The 26,551-nt window shown below is 37.1% G+C and overlaps 1 protein-coding gene across 2 annotated transcripts in view; it reads right to left on the reverse strand.

Moving 5' to 3' along the window:
* PRMT6 (protein arginine methyltransferase 6) overlaps positions 1-26,322 on the reverse strand; it is a 52,747-nt gene extending 26,425 nt beyond the window's left edge. Inside the window, exons 1-4 of one of the 2 annotated variants that reach the window (XM_086442918.1) lie at positions 25,846-26,322; positions 19,446-19,511; positions 17,963-18,031; positions 10,007-10,042 (exon numbers count right to left, since the gene is read on the reverse strand). In XM_086442918.1, coding sequence (XP_086299044.1) covers positions 10,007-10,042; positions 17,963-18,031; positions 19,446-19,511; positions 25,846-26,163 — 489 coding nt within the window. In that variant the 5' untranslated portion in view covers positions 26,164-26,322. The remainder of the gene's footprint in view (positions 1-10,006; positions 10,043-17,962; positions 18,032-19,445; positions 19,512-25,845) is intronic. The other variant, XM_086442917.1, reaches the window with a different exon arrangement.
* Positions 26,323-26,551: the final 229 nt, after the last annotated feature.

Below are 26,551 nucleotides of genomic sequence, written 5' to 3' on the forward strand. Positions count from 1 at the left end.
CTGGGTTGCTGATAGAGTGGCTCCCCTGTGGCCTCCACAGCTAGTCTGGAGAAAATAAAGACCTAAAAGCAGAAATTTAATCTAAGTATCCAGCTGCAATAGCCAAGGCTCGCATCACTAGTACCACCAACCCAAGCCTGTACTATTCCCATATATGAAGAGTATCCTGCATGAAAAGCAAGAATTTATAGTTTCTATGTTTCATGAACACATGGAATGCTTCCTTCAAAATGAGTAAAAGAGCAATATCCTTAAGACCACCGGCCTATAGCTATTTTGTTTCATTATTAGGAGTCTTATTTTGTAAACATTACAAGCTCTCTCACGCTGACTGAAAGAAAATTCAAGTATTATGATAATGAGCTTTATAATAAAGAGACTATAAAACCATTCCCAGGTAGCGTCAAGTATTGCCAAGATAACCAAGTTGGGCTCACTAGAAGATGAAGTATTGCCTACTTAAAGCCAATGCTTCAAGCAATGGGGAAGAACGAGGAAGGCCATACCTAACAGTCAAAGGATCCCCATAATGTTCTATACCAAGTGAACTAAATCATAACAACCTTTCTCTCCTCCCACACAGCTAAGAACCGATGAAAAAAAGCAGTATCCTAAAATAACACCTAATTGAACATGTGACTACATGAGTGAGTGAAAGCCATAACACATGCATATGGCACTCTTTCATTCACTTTTGCATGAAATGGGAACTAGAATAGCTGTAAACTTAGGATTATGGAATATCTTGTTCTCAAAAAAATCAAGAAGTAGGAGCAGTTGGAACCATACACAAAAATAATATAACCAGCCTAGATCATTCAGGACGGTGAGGGAAGAAGAGGAAATATAGGGGATAGGGAATGTGGTTTAGGATTGGGTTGAGGATTTGGGCTACAATAGGCTAAATCAAAAGAATTTGGGTTACGACCGCAATCCCAATGGTTGTATGTGAAAAGTTAAAAAATGCAAAATTTTACAATTACGACATTTTCAATAGGGTAAATGAAGGGATTAAGGTTTGGAGGTTAAGAATATTTGTAAACTTAGGATTATAGAATATCTTGTTCTCAAAAAAATCAAGAAGTAGGAGCAATTGGAACCATACACAAAAATAATATAACCAGCCTAGATCATTCAGGACGGTAAGGGAAGAAGAGGAAATATGGGGGATAGGGAATGTGGTTTAGGATTGGGTTGAGGATTTGGGCTACAATAGGCTAAATCTAAAGAATTTGGGTCACGACCACAATCCCAAAGGTTGTATGTGGAAAGTTAAAAAATGCAAAATTTTACAACTACGACTTTTTCAATAGGGTAAATGAAGGGATTAAGGTTTGGAGGTTAAGAATTAAGGGCTTTGTTTTTATAGTATAGCGTTAGTGGTTAGCATATGAAGTTGGGTTCAATGGGGTTTGAACCTAGGATGTGAGAGCAACACTCCGCACGTCTTACCACGGCACTTCAAGTTCAAGGTTCGTGAATTTAAGAATCAAAATTCAAGAATTCAATAATTCAATAATTAAAGAATTCAAGATTTGTAAAATCAAGAAAACAATTAAAAATGGAAAAAGTGATGAGAGAATATAGTACCTTGGAATCACACCAAGGGTTCTTGGAATCGCACCAAGAATGATGGAGAACTCGCACCAAGAAACTCCATTGAAAGAAACATTATTTATTCATAAACTCTCTTTGTTAAAAAAATCCTAATACAATTTATATATAAAGAAACTAAATCTAAGAAACCTAATAAAACTAAAATACTAAAAAAATAACCTAGTTTTTATAACTTTCTCTCTCCTAAATGTTTAACCCTAATAAACTTAAATAAGATACAAAGTAAGTTTACCAAACTACCCCTAAATGTCATACTTAGACCATGGGCTAATAAAACAAGAAAATAAGCCCAAAAAACATAAAATAAAAGTTCAAAACATGAAAAAAAAAAATAATCATAAATTTACTCTTCATTTGATGTCCCCTCATCACTAGATCTTCTAATATATATTTGCAATCAACATATTATCAAGATACACTAATCTACAACATCAAAAAAACATATATCCATTTATAAGTGCTTTTAGTATAGCTTTCAAGAAACAAAAATATGATATAGTATAAATCAAGGGGGATCCCCTATCTCTTTTGTTGTTTGTAATTGTGGTGGAGGTGCTAGGTCGTTTTCTTAAGAGAGCCACCGGCTTAAATTTATTTTTGAGTTTTGCTAAAGGGGGGGAAGACTAAAGTTTTCGCTCCTTCAATTTGTTGATACTCCAGTCTTTTTGGACGCCTCAAATGATCAAGTGAGGTACTAGAGAGGAGTGCTTTGCTGTTTCGAAGCAGTGTCTAGGTTGAGAATCAACTTTAGAAAAAGTAAAATGTTCGGAGTCGGGTGCAAGGCGAGGGTGGATAGATAGGCTGCCATGTTTGCGTGCAAGAGGGAGAATCTTCCCTCAACATATCTAAGGCTCCCCCTCACTATGGAGTGTAGGAGTAAGACCATTTGGGATTAGATGATTGAGCGTATGGAAAAAAGGTTGTGCACTTGGAAGGCAAGATATTTATCGAAAGGTGTCAAACTCACCTTGATTAAGAGCTTGCTTACTAGCATCCTCGTGGAACATCTCGTTTTGTTTTCAATAACGAAAGTCGAAGCAAGATTGGACAAATTGGTTAGACTTTCTATGGAAAGACAAGAATGAAGTCAGGAAAATTCATCTAGTGAACTGGAAAGTGCTTTGTGAGCCTAAATAAAATGGTGGTCTAGGCATTAGGGGCTTCAAAGTTGCTAATAAAGCGTTGCTAGGGAAGTGCCTCTGAAGGTATGGCACATACAACTCTAGCTTGTGGAGGAAAGTTATCAGAGCAAAGTATGGGGAATTGTGGAACAGCTGGGAGAGTAAGGAAGTGAAAACATCATACGAGTGTAGTGTGTAGAGAAGTATCAGAGCAAAGTATTAGAGACTTTCTATGGAAAGACAAGAATGAAGTCAGGAAAATTCATCTAGTGAACTGGAAAGTGCTTTGTGAGCCTAAACAAAATTGGTGGTCTAGGCATTAGGGGCTTCAGAGTTGCTAATAGAGCATTGTTAGGGAAGTGACTTTGAGTTTTGCTATAAGGGGGGAAGGATTGCTGGTGTGGTGACACGGCTCTTTGCAATCTTTCCCCTATCTATTCAACCTTTCCTTAAAGAAAGGTTTGCCATGTGCAGACTTCTTGAACCTCGAAGGTAGTGAGCCTGCGTTGAATTTGGGATTCAGACGAGGTTTCAATGATGGGAAAGTCCAAGACCTTGCAAATCTAATGTCCTACCTTGATAACGCTCAATGGGACACCTCAAAAGACGACAATGTAGAAAATATGAATTTTATTGATAATTCTTGGAAGAATATTACAAAAACCCCAATAGGGTATTTATAGGCATTACATCAACCAAGATATATGAAAACTACCTAATATAAATATTCTAGAATATCCTAATTGATATATTCTAAATATCAATATATATTCTAGAATATCCTTCATCACAACCTTCCATTTGTGTGAGATACACTAACAATGATACATGTATCCATACATTTTAATAGAGTGCATCTTATTCTCTAACATCCTTCCGCAATTGCATGGTCCTTTGAAAAAGGAATATGCAATTGGTTTTGTTGAATAATTGCTTGATCTCAATAATGGATATGTTCATTGATCGTCGAAGTGCCAATCGTGCTTGCTGGTGGTCACCGTATGTCTATGAAGTCCATCACTGTCGCATCCTGCTCTTTTTGAGTCTGTTGGAGCTGGTGGCTTATTAGACCAGATCTGTCATGATCTCTCCTAGAAGTATAAAAAAGTAGGATTGTGCCATTTAAATGAAAGAACTCTCATTGGAGAGATTTTAGATGGAAAAAAAAAATTGAGATCGTGTAGCATGAATGTGTGAAATTGGGAGATTTGTAGAGATATAAAAGAAATTGAGATTCTTATTGGAAAAAAAAAAAAAAAAAACTAAATAATAGCAAAGAAGAAAATAAGATATCTAGATCCAAAACATAAAGAAAGATGGTATTTTTATTGAAAAAAAAATACTAATAAGGTAAATAAAATGATTAAGGTTCGGCGATGGCAGTGGCACCATCGCTGAAGAACGGCGCACCAAGATCGATGTGCTCAATAGAGCTTGAGCTCTGATACCATGTAGAAAATATGAATTTTATTGATAATTCTTGGAAGAATATTACAAAAACCCCAATAGGGTATTTATAGGCATTACATCACCAAGATATATGAAAACTACCTAATATAAATATTCTAGAATATCCTAATTGATATATTCTAAATATCAATATATATATTCTAGAATATCCTTCATCACAACCTTCCATTTGTGTGAGATACACTAATAAAGATACAATGTATCTCATGCATTTTAATAGAGTGCATCTTATTTTCTAACAGACAAGAGGGAGTGAACTCTTACCAAAAGTACAAACTTCATTGTTAACTCCTTCACTCAAAGGATCAACAAAGTCTTCCAACACAATTGAGCATTTTCCTTCGTCGATCATGTAATGTACGAAAGTCCCCTCCAAGGTAGGTTTCTTTGTTTGGTTATCTATCTTGAATAGATTACCAACACTTGATATTCTAAGCAAGAGAGGCATTGTAACACCCAATTCTTGCAAACTTTGCATATCGAGTGTAGAGTGAGCCAATTGCAATCCTCTTCATTGTGGATGCTCTACCCCCATTTGGCATCATTTCTTTGATCTATTCAGGATTCCTTGGGTCCTCCCAAATTCGGTTTTATCTTTATTTCAGAGTTAGGATCGATCTTTCTTTTATGGGAGATTGAATACCTAGTAGAGGCTACTTTTGTTTGCTATTTGTTGGGGTTTATGGTTGGAAAGGAATGGGAGAATTTTCAAAGGTGAAGTTCCAACATGCCAGGACATGGTATTGAAAATTTTAGGTCTTTTGTTCTTTTGGTGTAAGTTTTGCCCAGACTTTAAGGACGTCTTTTTTGAAGATTTTGTGTTTCTAGCTAGGTGCCTCTTTTCTTGGTTGGCATCTCAACTGCCTTGTATTCTTGTACTTGTTTTCGCTTGTTTTAATAAATTCTATACTTAATCCAAAAAATATATATATATATATGATTTCATGGAATCTTGATAGTGGTAGCCTTGCAAACCAAAGGTAGCACCCTAAGGTAGAAGAAAGTTTTTTTTAGCTAAGCTTGGGACATTCACTAACAATAGGAATGGCATATCCATAGTGGTCCATCATAATGTTACTATCAAGTTACTATAAGGACCAACCACACAGATATGTTTTATAAAGGTTGGCTTGATCACTTATGGTGTACTAGTTTTCAGCCAAAAAAAAAGTTTCACGACATCTCAATTCTTATGGAAGGAGGGAAAGTCCATTCACATCCAGGGTTCCTAGTCAAGAGGGGGTGAGCTAATTGAGAATCATGAGACCTCTAGCATTAGTCTCAAAAGATACAATCCCGGATATGAAAAAAAAGTGTCAGGCTGGCTTGATTAAAGAAGTAAGGAGGCTAGAAGCAGATTTATTGGAATATCCAATGAAGTCTATTGACAGGAGTAGGATGTTATCAAATAGAGATTATTTTTATTTTACTATGTTCATGTCCTTTTTAGTCTTTTCCTATTTATTATGTATCTCTATAAATAGGATTGAAATAATAAAGAGATTTCTCTGGAATTTTGTTCGTCTCCTCTCTCTCCCTTTTCTTTCTTTATCTTCTCTAAACCCTAGATTAATTTTTACATAGGCATGAGGCAGTTTCTCAAATTAATGATGATCAAAATCATCTTCTAAAATGTTTGTTGAGAGATACAAGCAAGTGAACAGTCATCAAATCAATTATTAGATCGGGGAAGCCATACATTATGGTCCTTCAGGAAACAAAACTTGATCAAGTAAATGATAGTTTAATTGTCAATTATGGGACTCAAAGAATAAATGATGGCCTACAATTGTCTACAATTACAAAGTGAACATAGAAAAAGCTTATGATCATGTCAATTGAAATTTCCTCTTATATCTCTTAGACAGCATGCATTTTGGAAGGAAATGGATTGCCTAGATGAGCAAGTGTGTATCTTCGACATCTATTTCTATTTTGGTCAATGGGAGTTCAACTGGGTTTTTTAATAGCATAAGAGGCTTGAGACAAGGTGATCCACTCTCCCTATTTCTTTTCAATATTGTGGTGAAAGCTTTTGGAAGAGTTTCTTGAAAGCCACTTCCTTGGGGACCTTACCTGGGTTTGGAGTTTCTAAAGAGTGGCCAAAAGTATCACAACTCAAGTTTGCAGGAGATATTCTAGTTTTCTTGGAGGCAGTAACGAGTAAGGCGTGTTAAATTAGCGGGTGTCTATGTTGGTTAGAGGTGGTGTCTGGCCTTCTAATAAATTTGAGGAAGAGTAAGATCTACGCTAGGTTCTTGACATCGAGGCTTGGGCTGAATTTATGGGATGTCAAGTTAGTGCTTTACCTTATTCTTATTTGGTGTTTTACCTTGTTCTTATGTGGCGCTTACATTGGGAGCAGTGTACAGATCAACAACAATCTAGGAGCCTTTGGTGGAGAGGTTTAGGAAGAGGTGGGGCTCATGGAAAGCAAAGTATCTTTCTAAGGGTGGAAAGTTGATACTAACTAGGAGCACTTTGTCTAGCATCCCTACTCATTTCTTATCTTTGTTCTCAATGCGATGCCGAATAATCTAGAAAAAGAGTGTCATCCGCAAACTGAAGGTGAGATATTATTCGATGCCCCTGACTTCCCGCTTTGACCTCGACAAACTACCATTCTGAACTGCTTTCGATATCATTCTACTAAGAGCTACCATTACTAACAAGAACAAATGGATGATAATAGATCCCCTTGTCTTAAACCTCTAGAACTCTTAAAATACCATTCGGGATATCCATTCACCAAAATTGAAAAGGAAGGAGAAGTGATGCATTTTATCACCCAATTGATCCATAAATTGTCAAACCCCATCCTTCAAACAAAACAGTCTTTCTATATTTTTCCCAAATAGTAGTTTCAGTTAACTTCCACTAGGATTTGGTCCAATACTAAAATGATTTTTCTATATTTAACTACACATTTTTAAAATCCAACAGTCCCATACTAAAATTATTTTTCTATATTTAACTACACATTTTTAAAACGCAAGGTGTTGGACAGAAATTTCTGGTCAATCCAATGATTGGACTGATTTGAAGCCTTTTTTCATAGATTTATGTGCGGAACGAAGTCCTAATCAAAACTAGAAAAAAAGGATTCTGTGAATCCTTTTTCCATTACTTTTGGTTGGGTTACAATTTCGGCATGTTGTGGTTTGCAAAAAGTTCTCTGCTACAACTTCAACGGTAGCTACCGTTTTTGTTTTCTCAATCGTACCCTTTGAGTGAATTTTTTTGTATAACTCTTGAAAACAAATCTTTTTTTTTATTTTTCCCCAAAAATGTGGGAAGTCGGTTTTCCATAGGATTTGGCCCCATTCTATTTTGTTCTGAATTTTTGATTTTATAGAAAAGGATTAGTATTCTAAGGTCAAGTTATCCACGTAATGTGATGTGTCTAGAATTGTGGTAGTATGGAATGGTTTGACCTAGTCAACATCGAAATTGAGTCATGAAGGGTTCTTTAGAGTTGTAATACACCTCACCCCCGATTTTGGGCCGTGGGACTTCATTCATGGATCAGGTTGTGGGTCAAAAAAACTAGGGCATGTCAAAACAATATATAAAAGGCCATGTGACTTGTAACGAGGAGGTTTCCTCCAAAATTTTGAAGCAGTCTGGCCACTTCAAAATCGGACTCGTTTCTAGAAGGGTCAAAACTAGAGTAAATGGGTAGCATAGGTCATGGGAAAGTTCAGACTAGATTTAAGGGATTTTTAGGCAATTTTTTAGGTCCAAAAGGGGTTTTGAACTTTTGGTCAACCTATAGGTGTTGTATTTTTGGGGCGGCGGGTAGCTTGAGATTTAGGAAAGATATGATTTGTTTTGGGGTGGGAATCAATGATTCTGCCAGTAAAAAGGGTGCTGTATTTTTAATGGCAACAGGGTATGATGTTAAGATAAATTGAAAAGCTAAAGAAAAGAAAAGGAGATGAGATAGGTGATCTCTTACCTTGGAATCACACCAAAGGTCGTTGATCGAGCTCTTGGCTTCACACCAAAGCAATCGTGGCTTTAAACTATCGACTCCATTCACAAAAGCTTTAAAACCTGTAATTTCTACAATCTCATTCATTCATTCACTAGGAAAAAATTACAACACTAAACGTCTATTTATAAAGTTCGCTAAACCCTAAATCTAATCCCAACCATCGTACTAATAACAAGATTTAATAGTTGTACATAATACTTAAAACAACTTAAATATAACAAGACCAAAACTACCATATATCCCAATCCCGTAGCTTCATTCCTCTTAAATATTTAGCCTAAGAAAACCCACTAGAAAGATATGATAAAGTTACCAAACTACCCCCAAACATCTATACTAAGATCATGGATGAATAAAAACATAAAAATAAGCCTAAATACTAATCTTAATCACTAAAATAGACCCTCATAAAAAAAATATTAAGTATAACTAATGGCACATTGGAAAAGACCCATGATCTCTGATGACCTCATCACACAAAAAAACAAAATTCCTCCACTTGATGACAGATAGCCACAAGAAGTCAAACTTCATTTCCAGGCTCAAATCGATGGCATCTCATTGGAAGGAGAAGACAATACATATTAGGGATGCAGTTGATTATGATAAGACATTGTATTTTAAGGATTTCAATTTCTTCCATCCCTTGATAATCTTGAGTTTGATTTCATGTCTACAGAACGGCAATAGAGGCTTGAGAGACCTTTTGACGAGGATGAAGTATTTCAAACCATTTGTATGATGAATAAGGGTAAAGCCTCGAGGCCTGAAGACTTCTCTATGGCCTACTTTAAGTGAGTGGGGATAATTTGTCTAGGTTTTTTCAGTCTCGGAAGAAGTTTAATGATTGGTAGATCCAATGCATTTCTTCTCTTATTAACTAGTTCTTTAGCATCCCTATCTTTCTATGGGTAAAGACTGTCAGGTATGAGTTGGGCAGTTTTAGATTAGTTCCTTTTTATCATTCTTTGTTCAGTCCCTCTCCTTGCTCCTTCGCAATTTCTTGTAGTTAAATGGGGCCTATCAATCATTTCCTAATTCACTATAATTTCACCCATGCTTTTTGAACCCATTTTCTCAGTTTATATAATCTGAATTGGTGGTGTTTCCCAAATTCAATTTCAATTGTTCTTTGAAGTGTAGCAATCCATGGCCTTGAGCTATAGAGAAAGGATATTTTGGATTTTGACCCCTTTTGCGGTCTGTTGGGGTTTTTGGAAGGAAAGGAATAGCCAGACCTCTGATGGAGTTAAGCACAAAATTTAGGAGATTATAATATCAATCCTTGAGTTAATTTACTTTGGTATAAAGTTTTTAAGGAGATTAAGAGTCTTTTTTAAGACTTCTTGTTTAGGTTTTGGCTGTCCAAGAGCAAGTTCTCTTGTTGTTTCCTCTTCTTTTCACTCCTTTTCCATTTTTACTTCTTTTCTATCTTTGGACTTGTAGAATGGTCTGTACAACCTCCTTTTGTTGCTTTCTTGCTTGTCTATAAAATTTCTACACCAAAAAACAAAAATAAAAATGTGTGACTATTACAATACTGTCAATAGGTGACCATTTTTGGATAAAAACAGTTAGCCTAAAACCTAGGGCTACAGTGCTAAAAACAAGGCATACAATATAGTAAAGGAACAAAAGAATACTACAGTAGTAGGGGTGATTCTTGAGCTAACCAACAATAGTAGCCAACCACAACTAGAAAAATTTTAGAATCCAAAAATGATGAAAGAGCCTAAGACTGAATAATTGAAAATGCACTAAACATAAGCAATTAAAAATGGTTTCCAAAGCAAGAAAGTACCTGCACTGCAATTTCACTTGCATCTACTGCATAAACCTGGCAGCAAAATAGTGTCTTGAGAACATTACGTGAATTAAAATTCAATTGATAAAAAAAGTACACATTTACTCAGAAAAAACAAAGAGAGGAAGGAGGAATTTATTATCTAGGGAGTTCAGTACATTAGAGGTCTAGGCCAAAATAATCCATCAAATAATCCCAAGAATCTAAGCCATTAGAATGCTTCTAATGGTCACAGAAAATTTCATGGATGATAAAAAACAAATTGTTCGTACCATTTACAGTAAGGATCATCCTATCCAGATGATTTTTTACCCCGAAAAGAAATGGTTGTAAACATAAGAAAAGTGTGAAATTTGGTCATCTTTTTGTTATTTTTGAGTTGCATAACAAAAATGTACACAAATGTCTTCGTGCTTTGCGAGCCGTTGGATGTAGCATTTCGAGTAGGAAAGCTTGTGTTTCTTTCGATGGGCATCAGGAGGGTCATGACGTATCGCACATGTCGGGCTCAATGGATTCCTCGAATAGAGAGACCACGGATGCTAGTCTTGCTCCCATTCTAAGGAAGTATGTCTGCTCTCAGATATATATCATCTCTTGCAAACCTCAAGTTTCTTGTACGGCCCTCAGTTGATAATTTCAAAGAATAACTCCACCACAGTTATGTAGTACCATCTCCACCTTAAACACACCCAACATTATCTAAATCTGTGGTTTTTCTTTCTCTACTTTGTGCCAACTTGTAGAAAAAAAATTCTCACATTTTGTAGTGCCCGAATTGTAATATAGATCATCTAATGCCCTTATATTTAACTTTATTTACCACTTGCTTTGCTTATTTTTAGCATTTTAATATTTTTTAAGTTTTCTTCAATAGTAGTTATTTTTCACAACTTGTGATGAATCATTTTTTCCTTTCTCTAATGACCTTTTAAACATCATCACCTTTTTTTTGGATTAAGTTAAAAAAAAAAAAAAATTATTGAAAAAAAATGAAGATGAGATGACCCTAGGGTCACAAAAACTTATCAAAAAGAGCAAAGGAAAGAACCCTAAGTGGCGGCCCCTACATTACAAATATGTGTGATTTTTCCAATTGACTTCCTAAGAAACTCTTTCGCTACTCTTTTAATATTGTTATTTACTTCATTACACATTATTATAGGCTCTACCTCTAAGTTCCGTACTTCTTCCTATTGGAAATATTAGAATAGTCAGTTTTAATTTGACTATTATTAGTTTATTTTATTTTATTTCTTATTTCTTTGTAAGGGCATTTATGTCCATTCCATTTTTATTGATTATAAATATATGCCAAGCTCTCATTATGAGACTTGACTTTTCTCTTCTAAAACTCTTCTTGGTATCAGAGCTGAAAAAACCTTTCACCCTCCATCTTCGTTTTTCCTCAAAAAAATTTTCTCACCTAGCGATAGCCTCATCTAGAGTTTCTCCCCTTCGGGGGCTCTTCATCGCATGTTGCGATAGAGAATTTATTAACTCTTCACATGCTACAATAGAGTTTTGCGCTGTGATTTTTGCCCTACGTTAGGGCTTCTCTTTTAGAAGGATTTTATCAACCCTTTGAGTTGTTAGGTGAACTTCGATCAGCCCAACAAACTCAATCCAACTTGCGACAGCAGCAGGCAACAACAACGTGTTGTTGTATACATCCTGATCAGACCTAAAGGACCTAAACGAGCCTGTGATCAGTTTATATGCCCTAAATAGACTTGCAATCAAACCCACAGACCTTAAATAGCCCTGCGACAGCAACTGCTAGTGGTGGGGAGCCCTGCGATAAGTGTATAATCCTTGGAACAGCCCTACGACAGCAACAATAGGTAGTTGGATGTCTTACGATCAAATTTACAGGCTTGAAACAGCCCTACGATCAAATCTAATACCACCTACAGGTAACTTACAACAGCCCTGCGATCAGATCTGATACCACCTACAGGCTTTGAACAGCCCTACGACAGCAGCAACCTCTAGTTGGAAGTCTTGCGATCAGTCTAAAAGGTTCTTAACTATCCTGCGATCAATTCTACAGTAGATCTAAGGTGGTACGAAGACCTACACCACCAGTAAAGGTTGTCTCTGTGACCTACGATAATAGTTTGGGGCTTCAACAGCAGCAGAAAGATATATATATATATATATATATATATATATATATATATATATATATATAGAGTTTGGGGCTTCTACAGCAGCAGAAAGATATATAATTTTTTTGTGTGACATTCTTCGACAGCAACACAATCAATAGCATTATTTGACCTTCGATAATACTAACACGGGAGATCTTCCTTCAATCCAAAATTTCCTTCTGTTCATAGTGTGCAATGACGATGACTCACGAGACTAAGGACTCTACCACTAGCCTTGGGGCTAATTTCTCAATCCAGCGCATAACCAATGCCCTACTAGATGGTCGTAACTTTCAGTCCTGGTCTCGATCAGTGCGATTTTATTTGGGTAGTAGAGGAAAATCTGGTTGGCTGTCAGGCATTGTTCCTAAGCCACCCATCACTGATCCAAATTTGAACAATGGGAAATTGATAATTACACCATTCTTGGGTGGTTATTTAACTCCATGGAGCAACGCATCTACACTATGTTTATGTATCATGAGACTGTCTCTTCTTTGTGGTCTGCTCTTACTCAGACATTTACACATGCTCGCAATGGCTCGAGGATCTATGAACTTTACCGCGATATTGCTCAGGCTACACAAGGAAATCAGAGTGTTGCAGCTTACTTTGAAATCCTTCAATCCCATTAGGAAGAGCTCTCGCACTATGAGTCTATGGCTAAGTTTTCTGCCGAAGCAGCCAGGTATGTAGTTAAGAGGATTGCTCGACATCAGACATATCAGTTTCTCATGGGTCTACGCCCTGAGTTTGAGGCACCACGAATCCAAATCCTTAATACCACTCCTCTACCTTCCTTATTTGAGACATTTGCGACTATTGATAGCGATGAGCATCGTCACCATATAATTCCCTCCCAGTCTCAGCCTCTTGTCATTATCTCTGCTCCAGATACAGATCAGATGGCTCTTGCAGCCACCTCCCGTACTCAAGGATCTGGGAATCGAGGTTGTGGAAGCCATGGACATGGTAAAGGTAGTGGCCTTACGTGTTGCCACTGTGGGAAGATTGGCCATAAGAAGGCCCGCTGCTTTCAAGTCTATCCCCACCTGTTAAGATCTTCTGGGGGACAGTCCCGTGCTGTTGTTGTGGAATCTAACTCTGTTGATCCTGCATCCTTTGGACCTATTGATTTGCAACATCTACAGACGCAAATTACAACTATTGTACAGGATCAACTCCAGGCTCAAACTCCCTCATCCTCGACTATTGCATCTGTTACCACACCTCCAGGTACCTCTTCTACATTTCATGCCTCTCAGTCTGGCTCTGCTCCTCTAACTTGGATAATTGATTCTGGTGCCTCTGATCACATGGCCATGAGTTTACTCATTTTATTTCTTCCATTTTTCCTACTACTCATAAGGAGGTTCGCCTTGCTGATGGGTCTCTTACCACTATTCACAACAAGGGTACTATCTCCTTAACCCTGAGTTTTTCTCTTGATTCTGTTCTCCATGTCTATGAGTAGTATAACAAAATCTCTAAACTGTTCTATAACATTTTTTCCTGTTCACTGTGTCTTTCAGGACCTGACTTCGAGGAGGATTTTGGCAAGGGGTATGAGAGGGAAAGGTTGAACCTGTTTGGCACTCCACCTACTGCTGCTCCAGCTTCCGTCCTCCCACTCACTAGGAATCATACTTTTTCTTCCCAGACTTTAGACTTATGGCATGCTCGCTTGGGACATGCTAATTTCCAGCACTTATGTTCATTATTTCCTGCTTTAAAAAATTCTTATAGTGGACACAAATTTCAGTGCTCTGTGTGTGAGCTTTCTAAACACACATACATCTTATATTCCTCACATGCATCGATTTAATGCTATTTTTTATTTAGTTCATTCTGATGTGTGGGGGGCCTTCTCCTGTTACTGCTTTTAATGGTCATAGATATTATATTACATTTATTAATGACTATTCTCTTTGTACTTGGGTTTATTTAATGCGTTCTCGCTCTGAGGTGCTCTTTATTTTTGTTAATTTCCTTAAAATGATTCAGACTCAGTACAACATTACTATCAAATCACTTAGAACAGATAATGGAAGGGAATATATTTCTGATAGGATTCGATCCCATCTCCATGAGCATGGTATGCTTCATCAGTTAACTTACCCATACACTCCTAAGCAAAACGGGGTGGCGGAACGTAAGAACCGCCACCTCATGAACATCGTCTGTTGCCTTCTGCGAAGGATGCATGTTCCCAAATCATATTGGAATATGGCAGTTCTTACTGCTATTTTCCTACTAAATCGTGTTCTGAGCCGTACTTTAGGGGGACAGGTGCCTCTTCATGTTCTTCGACCTGATAGCACCCTCTTCCCCATTACACCAAGAGTCTTTGGGTGTACCTGTTTTGTTCAGGATAAAACTCCCCATCGCACCAAACTCGATGACAAAGCTCTTCGTTGTGTTTTCTTGGGTTACTCATCTATGTCAAAGGGGTATCGGTGTCATAATCCACTCACTCATCATATTATTCATTCCTTGGATGTCACATTTTTTGAAAATGTTCCATTTTTTCGTGCTTCATCTTCTTTGCAGGACTCTTTTCCTTTGCAGAATCACTCTCTTATAGTGTTACCGTCTCCAGTTTTCTCTCCACCTTCATCTTCACCACCGCTGCAGGTTTACTCTTGTCGCCCCCCCCCCCCTCTCAAACCTTGCCAACCTCTTCCTTGAACTCAGGTATACCTCCTTCTACATTTACTCTTGTTCCTTTCATTTCTAACTCTTACTTACCTATTGCACTTCGCAAGGGTAAGCGAGGGTGTGTTACTGATCACCTTATTGCCCAGTTTGTTTCCTATCAGGGTCTCTCTTCTTCTTATCGAGCCTATCTTGCTACCACAGACTCTATTCGGGTTCCTCGATCTATATCTGAGGCTTTACATAATCCTAAGTGGACTCAAGCCATGACTACTTAGATGGATGCATTGCAAAAGAATCATACCTGGGAACTTGTTTCTCTTCCCTCTAGGGAGCGCACTATTGGCTGTAAATGAGTTTTCACTGTCAAGTATCTCGCAGACGGTACTGTTGATCGCTACAAGGCCCGCCTTGTCACTAAGGGATTCATGCAGACTCCGGGAAAGGACTTTGGTGCCATGTTTGCCCCTGTAGCCAAACTTTCTACTGTCCATCTTCTTATCTCTTTACCGGCATGTCATTCATGACCTCTTCACCAGCTTGATGTGAAGAACACATTTCTAAACGGGGATTTGACAGAGGTCATTTATATGGACCCCCTCCTAAGTTTAGTATTCAGGGGGAGTATTCTGGGAAAATATGTCACCTTCTCAAATCTCTGTATGGCCTAAAGCAGTCTCCGCGAGCTTGGTTCCAGCGTTTCTCTGAGGTCATTTTATCTATGGGATTTTCTAGATGCCACTCTGACCATACTTGCTTTATTCGATAAGGGATAGATGATCGCAAAACCATTGTCTTGATATATGTGGATGATATTATAGTAACTGGAAATGATGCATAGTGGATTGACAAGGTTAAGAGACAATTGGGTAATGTTTTTGAGGTTAAGGACTTAGGTCCCCTCAAGTATTTTTTGGGGATAGAGGTAGCCCGCTCACATCGTGGTATTTCGTTATCTCAACGCAAATACACATTGGATCTTCTTCAGGACACTGGTATACTTAATTGTCGTCCTGCCTCTTCCCCAATGAATCAGACTCATCGTCTTCATGTTGAATCTGGGGAACTTTTATCTGATCCTTCATCTTACCAAAGACTTGTAGGCTGTTTGATTTATCTGACTAACATTAGACCGGATTTGACCTTTGCAGTTAGTGTAGTCAGTTAGTTTATGCATGCTCCGCGTACCTCTTATCTTGACGTTGTGTATTGTATCATTCGCTACTTGAAGTTTCGTCCTGGTCTAGGCCTATTTTATTCGACTACTACTCAGCCACATTTGTCATGTTTTACTGATACTGATTATACGGGTTCTCTTACAGATAAGAGATCTACAACTGATTTCTGTACTTTCTATGGTGGTAACCTTATTTCGTGGAAAAGTAAGAAACAGAGTGTGGTTTCTCGTTCGTCTGCTGAAGCTGAGTATCGTATTATGGCTCTTGGCACATGTGAGCTTCTTTGGCTTAGATCTTTACTGACAGAGTTGGGATTTCCTATTGTTAGTTCTTCATTGCTATTCTATGACAACAAGTCTGCTATCATGCTTGCATCTGACTCAGTCATTCACGCAAGGACTAAGCACATCAAGGTTGATATTCACTTTCTCAGGGAGAAAGTTCGATTTGTTCCTTCTTCAGATCAATTGGCCGATATGCTTACAAAGTCTGTTGGACCTTCTGTGACTAACTCTCACCTAGCCAAGCTGGGCCTAGTTGATATATTTGCCCCAGCTTGATAGGGAGTATTGGAAATATTAGAATAGTCAGTTTTAGTTTGACTATTATTAGTTTATTTCATTTTATTTCTTATTTCTTTGTAAGGGCATTTATGTCCATTCCATTATTATTGATTATAAATATATGCCAAGCTTTCATTATGAGACTTGACTTTTCTCTTCTAAAACTCTTCTCTTCCTTTATCAAATTATTTGTAAAAGCCAACGATTTTTCTCCTTCTAGATTCCACCACCTAATTCCTCGACATCCTTAATTTCACCTCTTTTATTCAATTTTTTTATGTAAACATTACCCACTAACCCCTATTATTAAATTAATTTATGCCGGAGATAACCAGAGACTGCATATCGACTGCACATTTCTCCTAAATAGGAAAAGGGTGTGGGGGGGGCATCTAGCTTTTATCGGTTTTGTTCTTAAAAGTAACTAAATGTTTCTCCTTCTTGAAGTTTGTGTTTACTATTGCAAGGATATATGCTGTCGCAAATTCAAGTATCAGTTTTCCTATCTCATTTCTTTCACCAAACCCAAATCCTCGAAGTACCCTCTTGTATCCTCTTACTTTTTTATACAACCATTTAAGTCTCCTATAAATATTATATCTCCACCAAGAATTCTTTGAATGAGTTCCTCCATGTCTTCCAAGAATTCTCTTTCGATGATTTCTTCTTACCTAACTTGGGGTGCATAAGTACAAAATGCAGCTTTCTGGCATGGTCAATGCCTCTAGAGACAAAAAAGGATGGTTTTCTCTTTGAGGCTTTATGGAGGTACTGATTCAAGTGAAGCAAAAGGTAGAACTCTAATAAAAGGCAGAAACTAGGTTTATGCAAACTTACCTACAAGATCTAGGAGATAAAATATTTAAATGCTTGTTCTAGTTAGTATCTTAAATAAGGTAAATACTGAATCATTCTTGCAATATTTGGAGACTAGTCATCCCTTGTGCAGTCTTTTATGTACTAAAATATTTCCTTTCAACAGGTGAAATTTTTTTGTTGATAGGTTCACAGGTGCAATTATTCCTTTCCAAAGTTTCTCTTTTGCAAAACTCCAAGGGGGCATGATTAGTCACAATTTGTAGGAAACAAAAAAAAATCAAAACATCTAATTGCCTATTAACTGCATTGGCAGATTAAAAGTACAACATACACAATTAGCACTATGGTCCTACATATCGTCTTCTGAATGAAGACTGAGTAATCAGAAGAAGATCTCTGAAACCCATAATCCAACACCACAGAGCTGAACTTGTCAAACCAAGCTCTGGGAGGTTGCTTCAGTCCATGTACATCTCCTCTCATAGTTACAGAAACCAAACATTTATTTACTAAACAAAATTCAGCATACCAAAAAAGATTTTGATAATTCTAAATGTAATAGACATAAATTTCAACATGTCTTACTCGCTTTGCACCAGCAAGAGCACAAAATATAGAAAGAATTCCAGTGCCACATCCAACATCAACTACAACCTGCAAACATGAATTCAAAAGTAAATGCAGAAGCAAACAAGCTATAACATTCTTTATGTAGCCTATTTGCATGGATTCTTCAAAATGGTGGACTACCCATATTAGAGCCATGTAGGATTTGGCAAGTATTCCTTTTTGAACCCAACTCAACTCTTCCTTAACGGAGTTTTCAGCCAACTAAGAAACGTTTGATTGTAGGATAGCATTGCCAGTTAGCAGCAAATAGGAGAAGGCTTCCTACTAAATCCCATTGTGCAAATTGTATTCACCAAAACCAAAAGAAAATAATAGGGATTTTAATATTTTTAATGAGGCAGATGATTCACTGTGGTGTATGTTGCTCGTGGAAGGAGAAAAATGTCCATACGTTCTAGAAAAAAAAACTCTATTTCTAACGTTATTGGCCACAAGTCTTTAAGGGCCTTTTGTTCAGATGGGAGCAAGTGTGTTCTAATAGCTCCGAGAGTCATGTGTAAGCTGTTTTGGGCTGTATTTGTTTTGGGATTTTAATATTTTTAACGAGGCAGATGATTCACAGTGCTGTATGTTGCTCATGGAAGGAGAAAAATGTCCATCCGTTTTAGGAAAAGAACTCTATTTCTAATGTTATTCTCCATAAGTTTTTAAGGGCTTATTGTTCAGATGGGAGCACGTCTGTTCTAATAGCTCTGAGAGTCACTTGTAAGCTGTTTTGGGCTGTATTTGTTTGGCTTTTCTGTTCTCTTTAGGTCGGTCTTCTCGACCACCTGTGTTTCTGTGCTTTTTCATCAATGAATTTTACTTATTAGAAAAAAAAATGAAGCAGGTGATCCAAACCAAAAAATTAAAGTAGTGCAATCTGTGAATTAGACCAGGACAGGATTAGCCTAAATAATTTGTTATGGGTCAGGAAAACTAAGATTCAAAGCACTAAATTGTCCTCCAAAATTAATGTAAGGTCTTGTTTTGGAATTTTCAGATAAATGGTGTAACCCTGGTGTACTGGAGTGAAGCCTCAAGTTTTTTATTTAAAGCATCAACAGAGAAAAAAATAGAACCCTACTATATTTTAAAATTATTAAATATTTTGTTTTGTAATCATAATTCATCTGAGCTACGGTTATTACATTGCCATAATCCAACACTCATACCCATTCTTTTGGAACATGGCTATGCAAGTTCTCCAAATAAAATCTTCCAATATAAAATAAAATATCTCAAAGAATGTCACATAGATTTTCCGAGAAAACACAAAGACACGCATGGAAAAGATTTATAACTCCCTATAGAGATCAAATATATGATGTCTCCAGATTTGAGGAACTGCCACATATAGATGGGCAGAGAGTGAATATTCCTCTCAAGCCTCCTTGGTGGCTCTTGAATGTAGAGAGATCAAAAGTTTTCTCCACACATGCATTGAAAATAACATTACCTTGCCGGCGATCGAATTTTGATGTTGTAAAATAGCGGATCTATAAGTTTCAGTGCGCACACGATCCTGTAAAATTGAAGCAAAATTTCAGTCAAACAACAAAGAGGGTGAAAAGAGCGCTCAAATTTAAGTCCCCGCACAATCCTCTCGCTCTTTTAAGTTGAAAGGTCCTAACAAAGTGAGAGGAAGACCAAAAAGGACATGGATCGAGGCAATAAGAGTGGATATGAACATAGTAGAATTTAGTAGAAGATTATGAGCTTTTTTCCATTGGGTCATCGGATTCTATGTTTTATTTAGTTTTATGTTTAAGAGAGTCTATTTAATGATTAAGATTAGTATTGGGCTTATTTTTATGTTTACTAGCCCATGGTCTAAGTATAGATATTTGAGGGTAATTTTGTATTTTTATTAAGTTTATAGAGCCGGAAATTTAAGGGAGATAAAGTTACGTAAATTAGGGTATTTTTGTAATTTTCTTATTTAAGTTAAGGTCAGTTTAACTAATTTTCTTCTTTGATTTTTTCTTAAAGAGATCTTTATATTATTTTAGAAGAGCTTTTGAATAAAATTTACATAATTTTCTGAATCTTTCCTTGAATGTTTGGGGCATTCAACTTGGAAATGTCATGGAAATCATTAGAGGAGCTCCAAGGTAAATCCATAATATTTTCTTTTTTTTTTTTTTTAATTTCTTTTTGTTGTTTTCCAAATGGCCTTTATTGAAACCTGTAGAAATCTAGGTTACTAGAGAAGAGAAAAAGAAAAATAGAGGAGAAGAGATTTTGGAGAGAGGCCTCCTCTCTCCCTATTAATATTAAATTTTGGTCAAAAGACTAATATGCCCTTTTTACAATAATATAAATTCTAACACTCCCCCTCAAGCTGAAGCATATAAATCAAACATACCCAACTTGTTACAAAACTTAGAAAATAACCCTTAGACAAAGCTTTGGTGAAGATATCACCAATTTGACTATCCGACCTTAAGTACAGAGTAGAAATATGATGACTCTTAACCAAGTCTCTAAAGAAATGACAATCCACTTCAATATACTTAGTCCTCTCATGAAACACTGAATTATTGGATATGAAGATATCAGCTTGGTTATCATAGAAGATATGCATAGGTGTAGGCACAGAAAACCCCATCTCTTGAAGCAATGACCTAACCCATATCATCTCAGTTGCAGTATAAGTCATGGCTCTATACTCGGCTTCAGCACTAAAATGAGCTACTACATTCTACTTCTTTCGAGGTCATCAAATAGCTCTCCTTGTTCACATCAAGCTTGACCGAGCTATTCATAAGAGTATCCACATGCCTAGAACCAAGCATACCAATCTCAGACAACAAATCCAACACACATTTTCTTTAAGAGAGATTTAGATCTAGAAACCTCAATACCCAAGAAATATTGAAGGACCCCCAAGTCCTTAGTATGAAAATACTTAGCAAGATGAGTTTTCAACTCAACTATCCCTGCAGAGTTACTACCAGAAATGATTATGTCATCAACATATCATAAATGGACTTCTTCAGTTTGCATACCAATTCTAACTTCCTAAGAACTACATATCATGGGGGTTGGTCCATATAAACTTTTTGCAGATCTCCATGAAAAAATGCATTGTTAATATCTAATTAATAAAGAGGCCAATCACAACATATGGCCACAGATATAGTATTCTAACTGAGTTGAGACGAGCTACTAGGGAAAAAGTCTCCATGTAATCAACTCCACAAGTCTGAGTGCAGCCTTTAACTACTAACCTTGCCTTTAGCTTTTCAACTAACCCATCTTGGAGATATTTAATGACATAGACCAATCTACAATCCAATGTTCTCTTAGTAGGAGGTAGAGATGCAAGCTCCCATATCTGACTGTCCTATAATGCCTTCATCTCATCATCCATAGCCAACTTCCAACCATGTGAAGCCAATGCATCTATATAAGAGGAGGGAATAGAAACAAACAAGGCAAAGGACTTCATCATGGATGAGATTCGATGAAGAGACACAACGTTATTTATAGGATGTTTAGTGCATTCCTGAGTTCCTTTTCTATGAGCAATTGACTAGTCTAAATCAGCTGGTCTCAAAGCCTTAAGACTAGAAGACGTTGGATGTGGGGTTGGTATCCCTAGTATTGTTTTTCTCATATTGTTTTGTCTATAAACCTGCAACGGAGACAGAACATCATCTATAGATAAGGGAATAACTAGAATAGGGGTAGATTGAAGAATCCCCCCTTGACTCGAAGAGACCAATCTGATTTTAAAAAAATTTCCCCTTTTTTAGAAAAGAAAGGTGTTGACTCAGAGAAAGAAACAACTGCACTCACATAGAACTAACGATGTTCTGGACTATAGCACTGATACCCCTTTTGAGTGTAAGAATAGCCCAGAAATACACATTTGATAGCCCGAAGAGCCAACATATCTCAACTTGGTTCCAAATTGTGAACAAAGACACACAACCAAACACACGTGGTGGATGATGAAAGGTTAACCAGAAGGATATAACACAAAAAATGGTGCCTGACCCTTAAAAATAGTAAATGGCATACATTTAATTAGGAAACAAGCAATGAAGATAGCATCAGACCAATAAGTTTTGAGCACATTTATGTTAAACATAAGTGATGCTTACACTCAGCCACCCCATTTTGTTGGGATGTATGAGCACACGAGGTTTGATGAATAATGTCATAGGCTGAACTGAAATCTGCATGCATTCATGGGCTTTGTCAGAATGAAAAATTGTATTGATGTACCAAGCTAAAGTCGAATTTCATTGTAAACTGTAGTAAGAACATGATGAAATTCAGATCTGTCATTTAATAAAAATAACCCCGTCATGCGAGAGAAATCATCCACAAAGATAAAAAAAGTAAGAGAAATCAGAAATACTTTTATTCACAAAAGTCCCCAAATATCCAAATGGACTACATCAAATTTATTCAATTAACAACTCTCAACTCTAAAAGGAAAAGAACCACGGTAATACTTGCCGAATTGGCAAGCCTCACATTCAAGACTCGATAGCTGCTTAAAATTAGGAAACAATTGACGCAACTTAACTAAAAACAAATGACCCAAATGATAATGCCACTGCAATGGGGAGACATGTGCTCAATGTCAATTCAGTCTTTCCCATAACTAGATAATATAGACCCAATAGTTTCATACTCCAATCCAATCATCCTCTTCGTCTTGAGATCCTGGATAACACAAGAAGATGGAAGGAATGTCATAGAATAATTAAGGGATTTAATAAATTGACTCGCAGATAACAAATTAAAAGGAAAATCAGGTACATATACAAGCTAGATGACAGTGATATAGATGGGGTGGGATGGATGATTCCCACTCCAGAAACAAGTTTAGTAGAGCCATCAACTAGGAAAATATTAAACTTAGAAGAACGAAACTAGGAAAAGAGAGAAGGTATACCAAACATATAGACACTAGCTCCTAAGTCAATCACCCAAGAAGATGTTGACTGGGCTTTATTCGTTAGACAAGCGTGCCTATTACAGCGCCTCTACCACAAGAGTAGAATTAGACTTAGAAATGGGATGGATGGTTCCCACTCTAGAAACAAGTCTAGTAAAGCCATCAACTAGGAAAATATTAGACTTAGATGAACGAAACTGGGAAAAGAGAGAAGGTATACCAGACATATGGACACTATCTCCTGAGTCAATTACCCAGGTAGATAGTGACTGGGCAACCATAAGAGCAGAATTACCTGTGTTGGCAAGCGTGACTATATAGAATGTACTAGATGACACAAAGAAACTCTAAAGAAGCTCAGCCATCTGGGCAATTACATCTTCTTGAAATTGTGCACCAGCAGATACTTCATATTAAACCGGCACAAATGGAGTAGCAGACTCTCCAATCTGTTGAGACTCTTCAGTAGCTTGATTGGCCCAAGCAAGCCTACCACACTTCTCCCAACAAAAATCGTCAATATGACCATTGAAACCACAACATATGCACTTCATATTACTGTTAGTGTCTCTACTACCATTATCACCACTACTACCACCACGACCTCTACGACCACGACAACTAGGATTATCACATCCACCACCACCAACGTGGGGCTGCTTGTGGTGAGAGTGGAGGACTCTTTACCAGCTGGAGATAAAGAACACAAAGCCACAGATGAGATAGGTGCAGCCCGTACAACTCAAGAAAAGGCATTGACAATTGTAGGTAAAGTTTCGCTAGCCAATATTTGACCCTTTATAGGTTCAAATTCAGCATTCACTCCAAACAGAAATTTTGTACTATAAAATTCTTCATGATATCATTTTGTGTTTCTAAACTAGTGGTGAGAGGTTAATACTTAGCTAACTCTTCCCAAAGTCCCCCCTGAAGAGTGTTGTAATACTCACTAACATGCTTCCCGTTCTGTTTTAGGGTAAAGATAGATTCCCATATCTCAAAATTTGGAGACATTTCGTCCATTAGAATACATCTCCTTTGCAGAATCCCAGATAACCTTAGTTGAAGACAACAATACCATGTTGGCATTGATCACTAGATCCATACTAGCCAAAAGCCAACTCATAACCAAAGCTTCTTCACTCATCCAGCCTTCATAAGATTTATCATCTGTGGTTGAAGGATCATAAGTGATATGTTTTAGTTTCTTCTTTGCGGTTATCACAATCATCATGGAGAAAGACCAATGAAAATAATTAGTGGCATTCAATTTAACTACTATCACATAGGCACCAACACCATCCCATGACTGTTTACCCTTACCAAAAGTAGTAGATGCCAAAAGAAATTACTCAACTCACAAACCACAATTCGTCGAAACCGAAACCCGAAAAAAAATTGAAAACTTATCCGAATATCAAACAAACAAAATAATGGTGGACGATGATAAGGAATAACCCTATGAGTGGTGCGGTTTGGGTAAGGATGCCTATATGTGAGTAGTTGTGAAGAAAATCAAAAACCCAAAAGTTCGGGATTTGGCATCTAAACTTTGAACTAGCTCCAATCGCATTGAAACTTCAAACCAACACTAACAAACCTTAGATATACATCTAGATTTGAAACAAACACCAATAAACCCTAGAACACGGGGTTTTGTTCACACCAAGTGGAGAAAACAAGAGGAAAAAAAATTGAAGGAAGAACCCTAGATCTCTATCTTAGATTAGTGCTCTGATACCATGTAAAAATCTAGGTTAATAAAGAAGAGGAGAGAAGAAGAAGAAAAATAGAGGAAAAGAGATTTTGGAGAGAAGCCTCCTCTCATCCTATTTATATTAAATTTGGTCAAAAGACCAATAGGCTCTTCTTACAATAATATAAATTCTAACAAAACCTATCATAATGGCTGATAAAACCTCTTAAGCCTAGAACCTTTTCTGGAAACCCCTTTCCCTCAACCCTTAACCATTTCTTTTATCCTATAAACCTAAATCCCTAATCATAATTACAAAACGATGTAATTAAATCCCACAATACAAGCCCTTGTTAGGTTTACCCTAAAACTTTTACAATAACCGCATTGTAGCTCAACTCTTTAACCCACTCCCAAACCAAATCCCCTACCTTGTATTACATGTTTCCTTCCATCCTGCATCAATTTCGCATCAAAGCATAGGTTCAAGCAAAACGAATCAGCAGATCGCATTGAGGAAAGATGGAACTGACAGGTATGTTCTTAAAGGAGCTAACAAATATGCCGTAAAACTTTGTTGAGCGCGCCACTCTGGAGCATACTTCTGCTATGTCCATGACTGTTTTTATACAAGACGACGAAGATCGCATGCAACTACATGAACAACTGGATGAAGAGTTCAAGCAACAAAATTTATGTTGCAAAGTAGAACCGTTTTGGACACTATAAATTGGAGGTTGTCATACTAAAGTTCCAAATAATGAAAATGATAGCTATGAGATATTTTTATTCGATTAGCATGTCATCTCTAAGATTGTCACACTAAAGTTCCACAGAGCTCTCATATTCTGTTCTTTAAAACCCTTGGTTTCTAATTCTATTCAACTTTTCAATAAGTTTAGCTTTGTGGAAATGATGGTAAGGATCAAATTCAACTCACTGCATAGTTTAATTATATAACAAGAATTCTGTGGTTCCTACTTCCCACCACCATATATAATTTCTCCAAACATATTAAAATCAAAATTGTAATAACAATATATAAATAAACATTTACAGAAGCAAATTTAATACTTGTTTGAAAAGAATTAGTGATTTAAAAATCAGCTCAGAAGGTAACAATAACTCCATGTTTTACTTTCAGCCAAGCACAGGTTAACAACACAAAAAAATTTGCAAAAAAATAAAATAAAATAAGGGGAAGGAAGGAAGAAACAGATTGAGATAGTAAATGAACTCAAGAACCTTGATCATTTCTTCGTGGATTCCTACATGAGAATAAGACTGAAAATACGCCTTGTCAAACTCCGTACAACGAGGCCTCTCCGTCCCAGAAACCCTAACCCCATTCCCATCAATTCTCAAATCCCTCGAGTTCCGATTCCCTCTTCGGAATCGCTCCCTCTGACTCTGCCCGAGTCGCTTCCCTGAAGAACAGTGTTGCAGGTTGCCATTACTGTAGGAAGAACTCGGTAACATCTCGGCGAAGGCAGGGGAGAGCGGCAAAATCGAAATTTGAGAAACCTCTCTCTCTCTCTCTCTCTCTCTCTCTCTCTCTCGCATGCGCAGCAAAACAACTTAGGCCTTCTCTTCTCTTCTCAGGAAAAGTGACTACTTTATTCTCTCATACGAGTTCAGATGACAAATGTCAAACTTACGATTGAGATGGAAGTAAATTTAGGTTTCCCAGTAATCAACACGTAGGAAATGAAATGGGTCGGAGTCGAACTATCAGTCAGCATTTTCATTGGAAAAAGGGTTCGTTTGTATATATATAATTTGTCAAACAAACACACTATATAAAGGCACAAATGGTCTGAGACTTGTTCGAAATTTGCTTTAAACAAATGAATTTAGCAGCTTCGAATCCTTTAGACAATATCTGGATCAAAATGGGTTGATATATGACTAGACACTTGGATCTGAGTCCAGTACAGATATATCCATATTC

The sequence above is a fragment of the Akebia trifoliata genome, chromosome 5, assembly GCF_017979445.1.
Source record: "Akebia trifoliata isolate Shusen 1 chromosome 5, ASM1797944v1, whole genome shotgun sequence".
Classification (NCBI taxonomy): Eukaryota; Viridiplantae; Streptophyta; class Magnoliopsida; order Ranunculales; family Lardizabalaceae; genus Akebia; species Akebia trifoliata.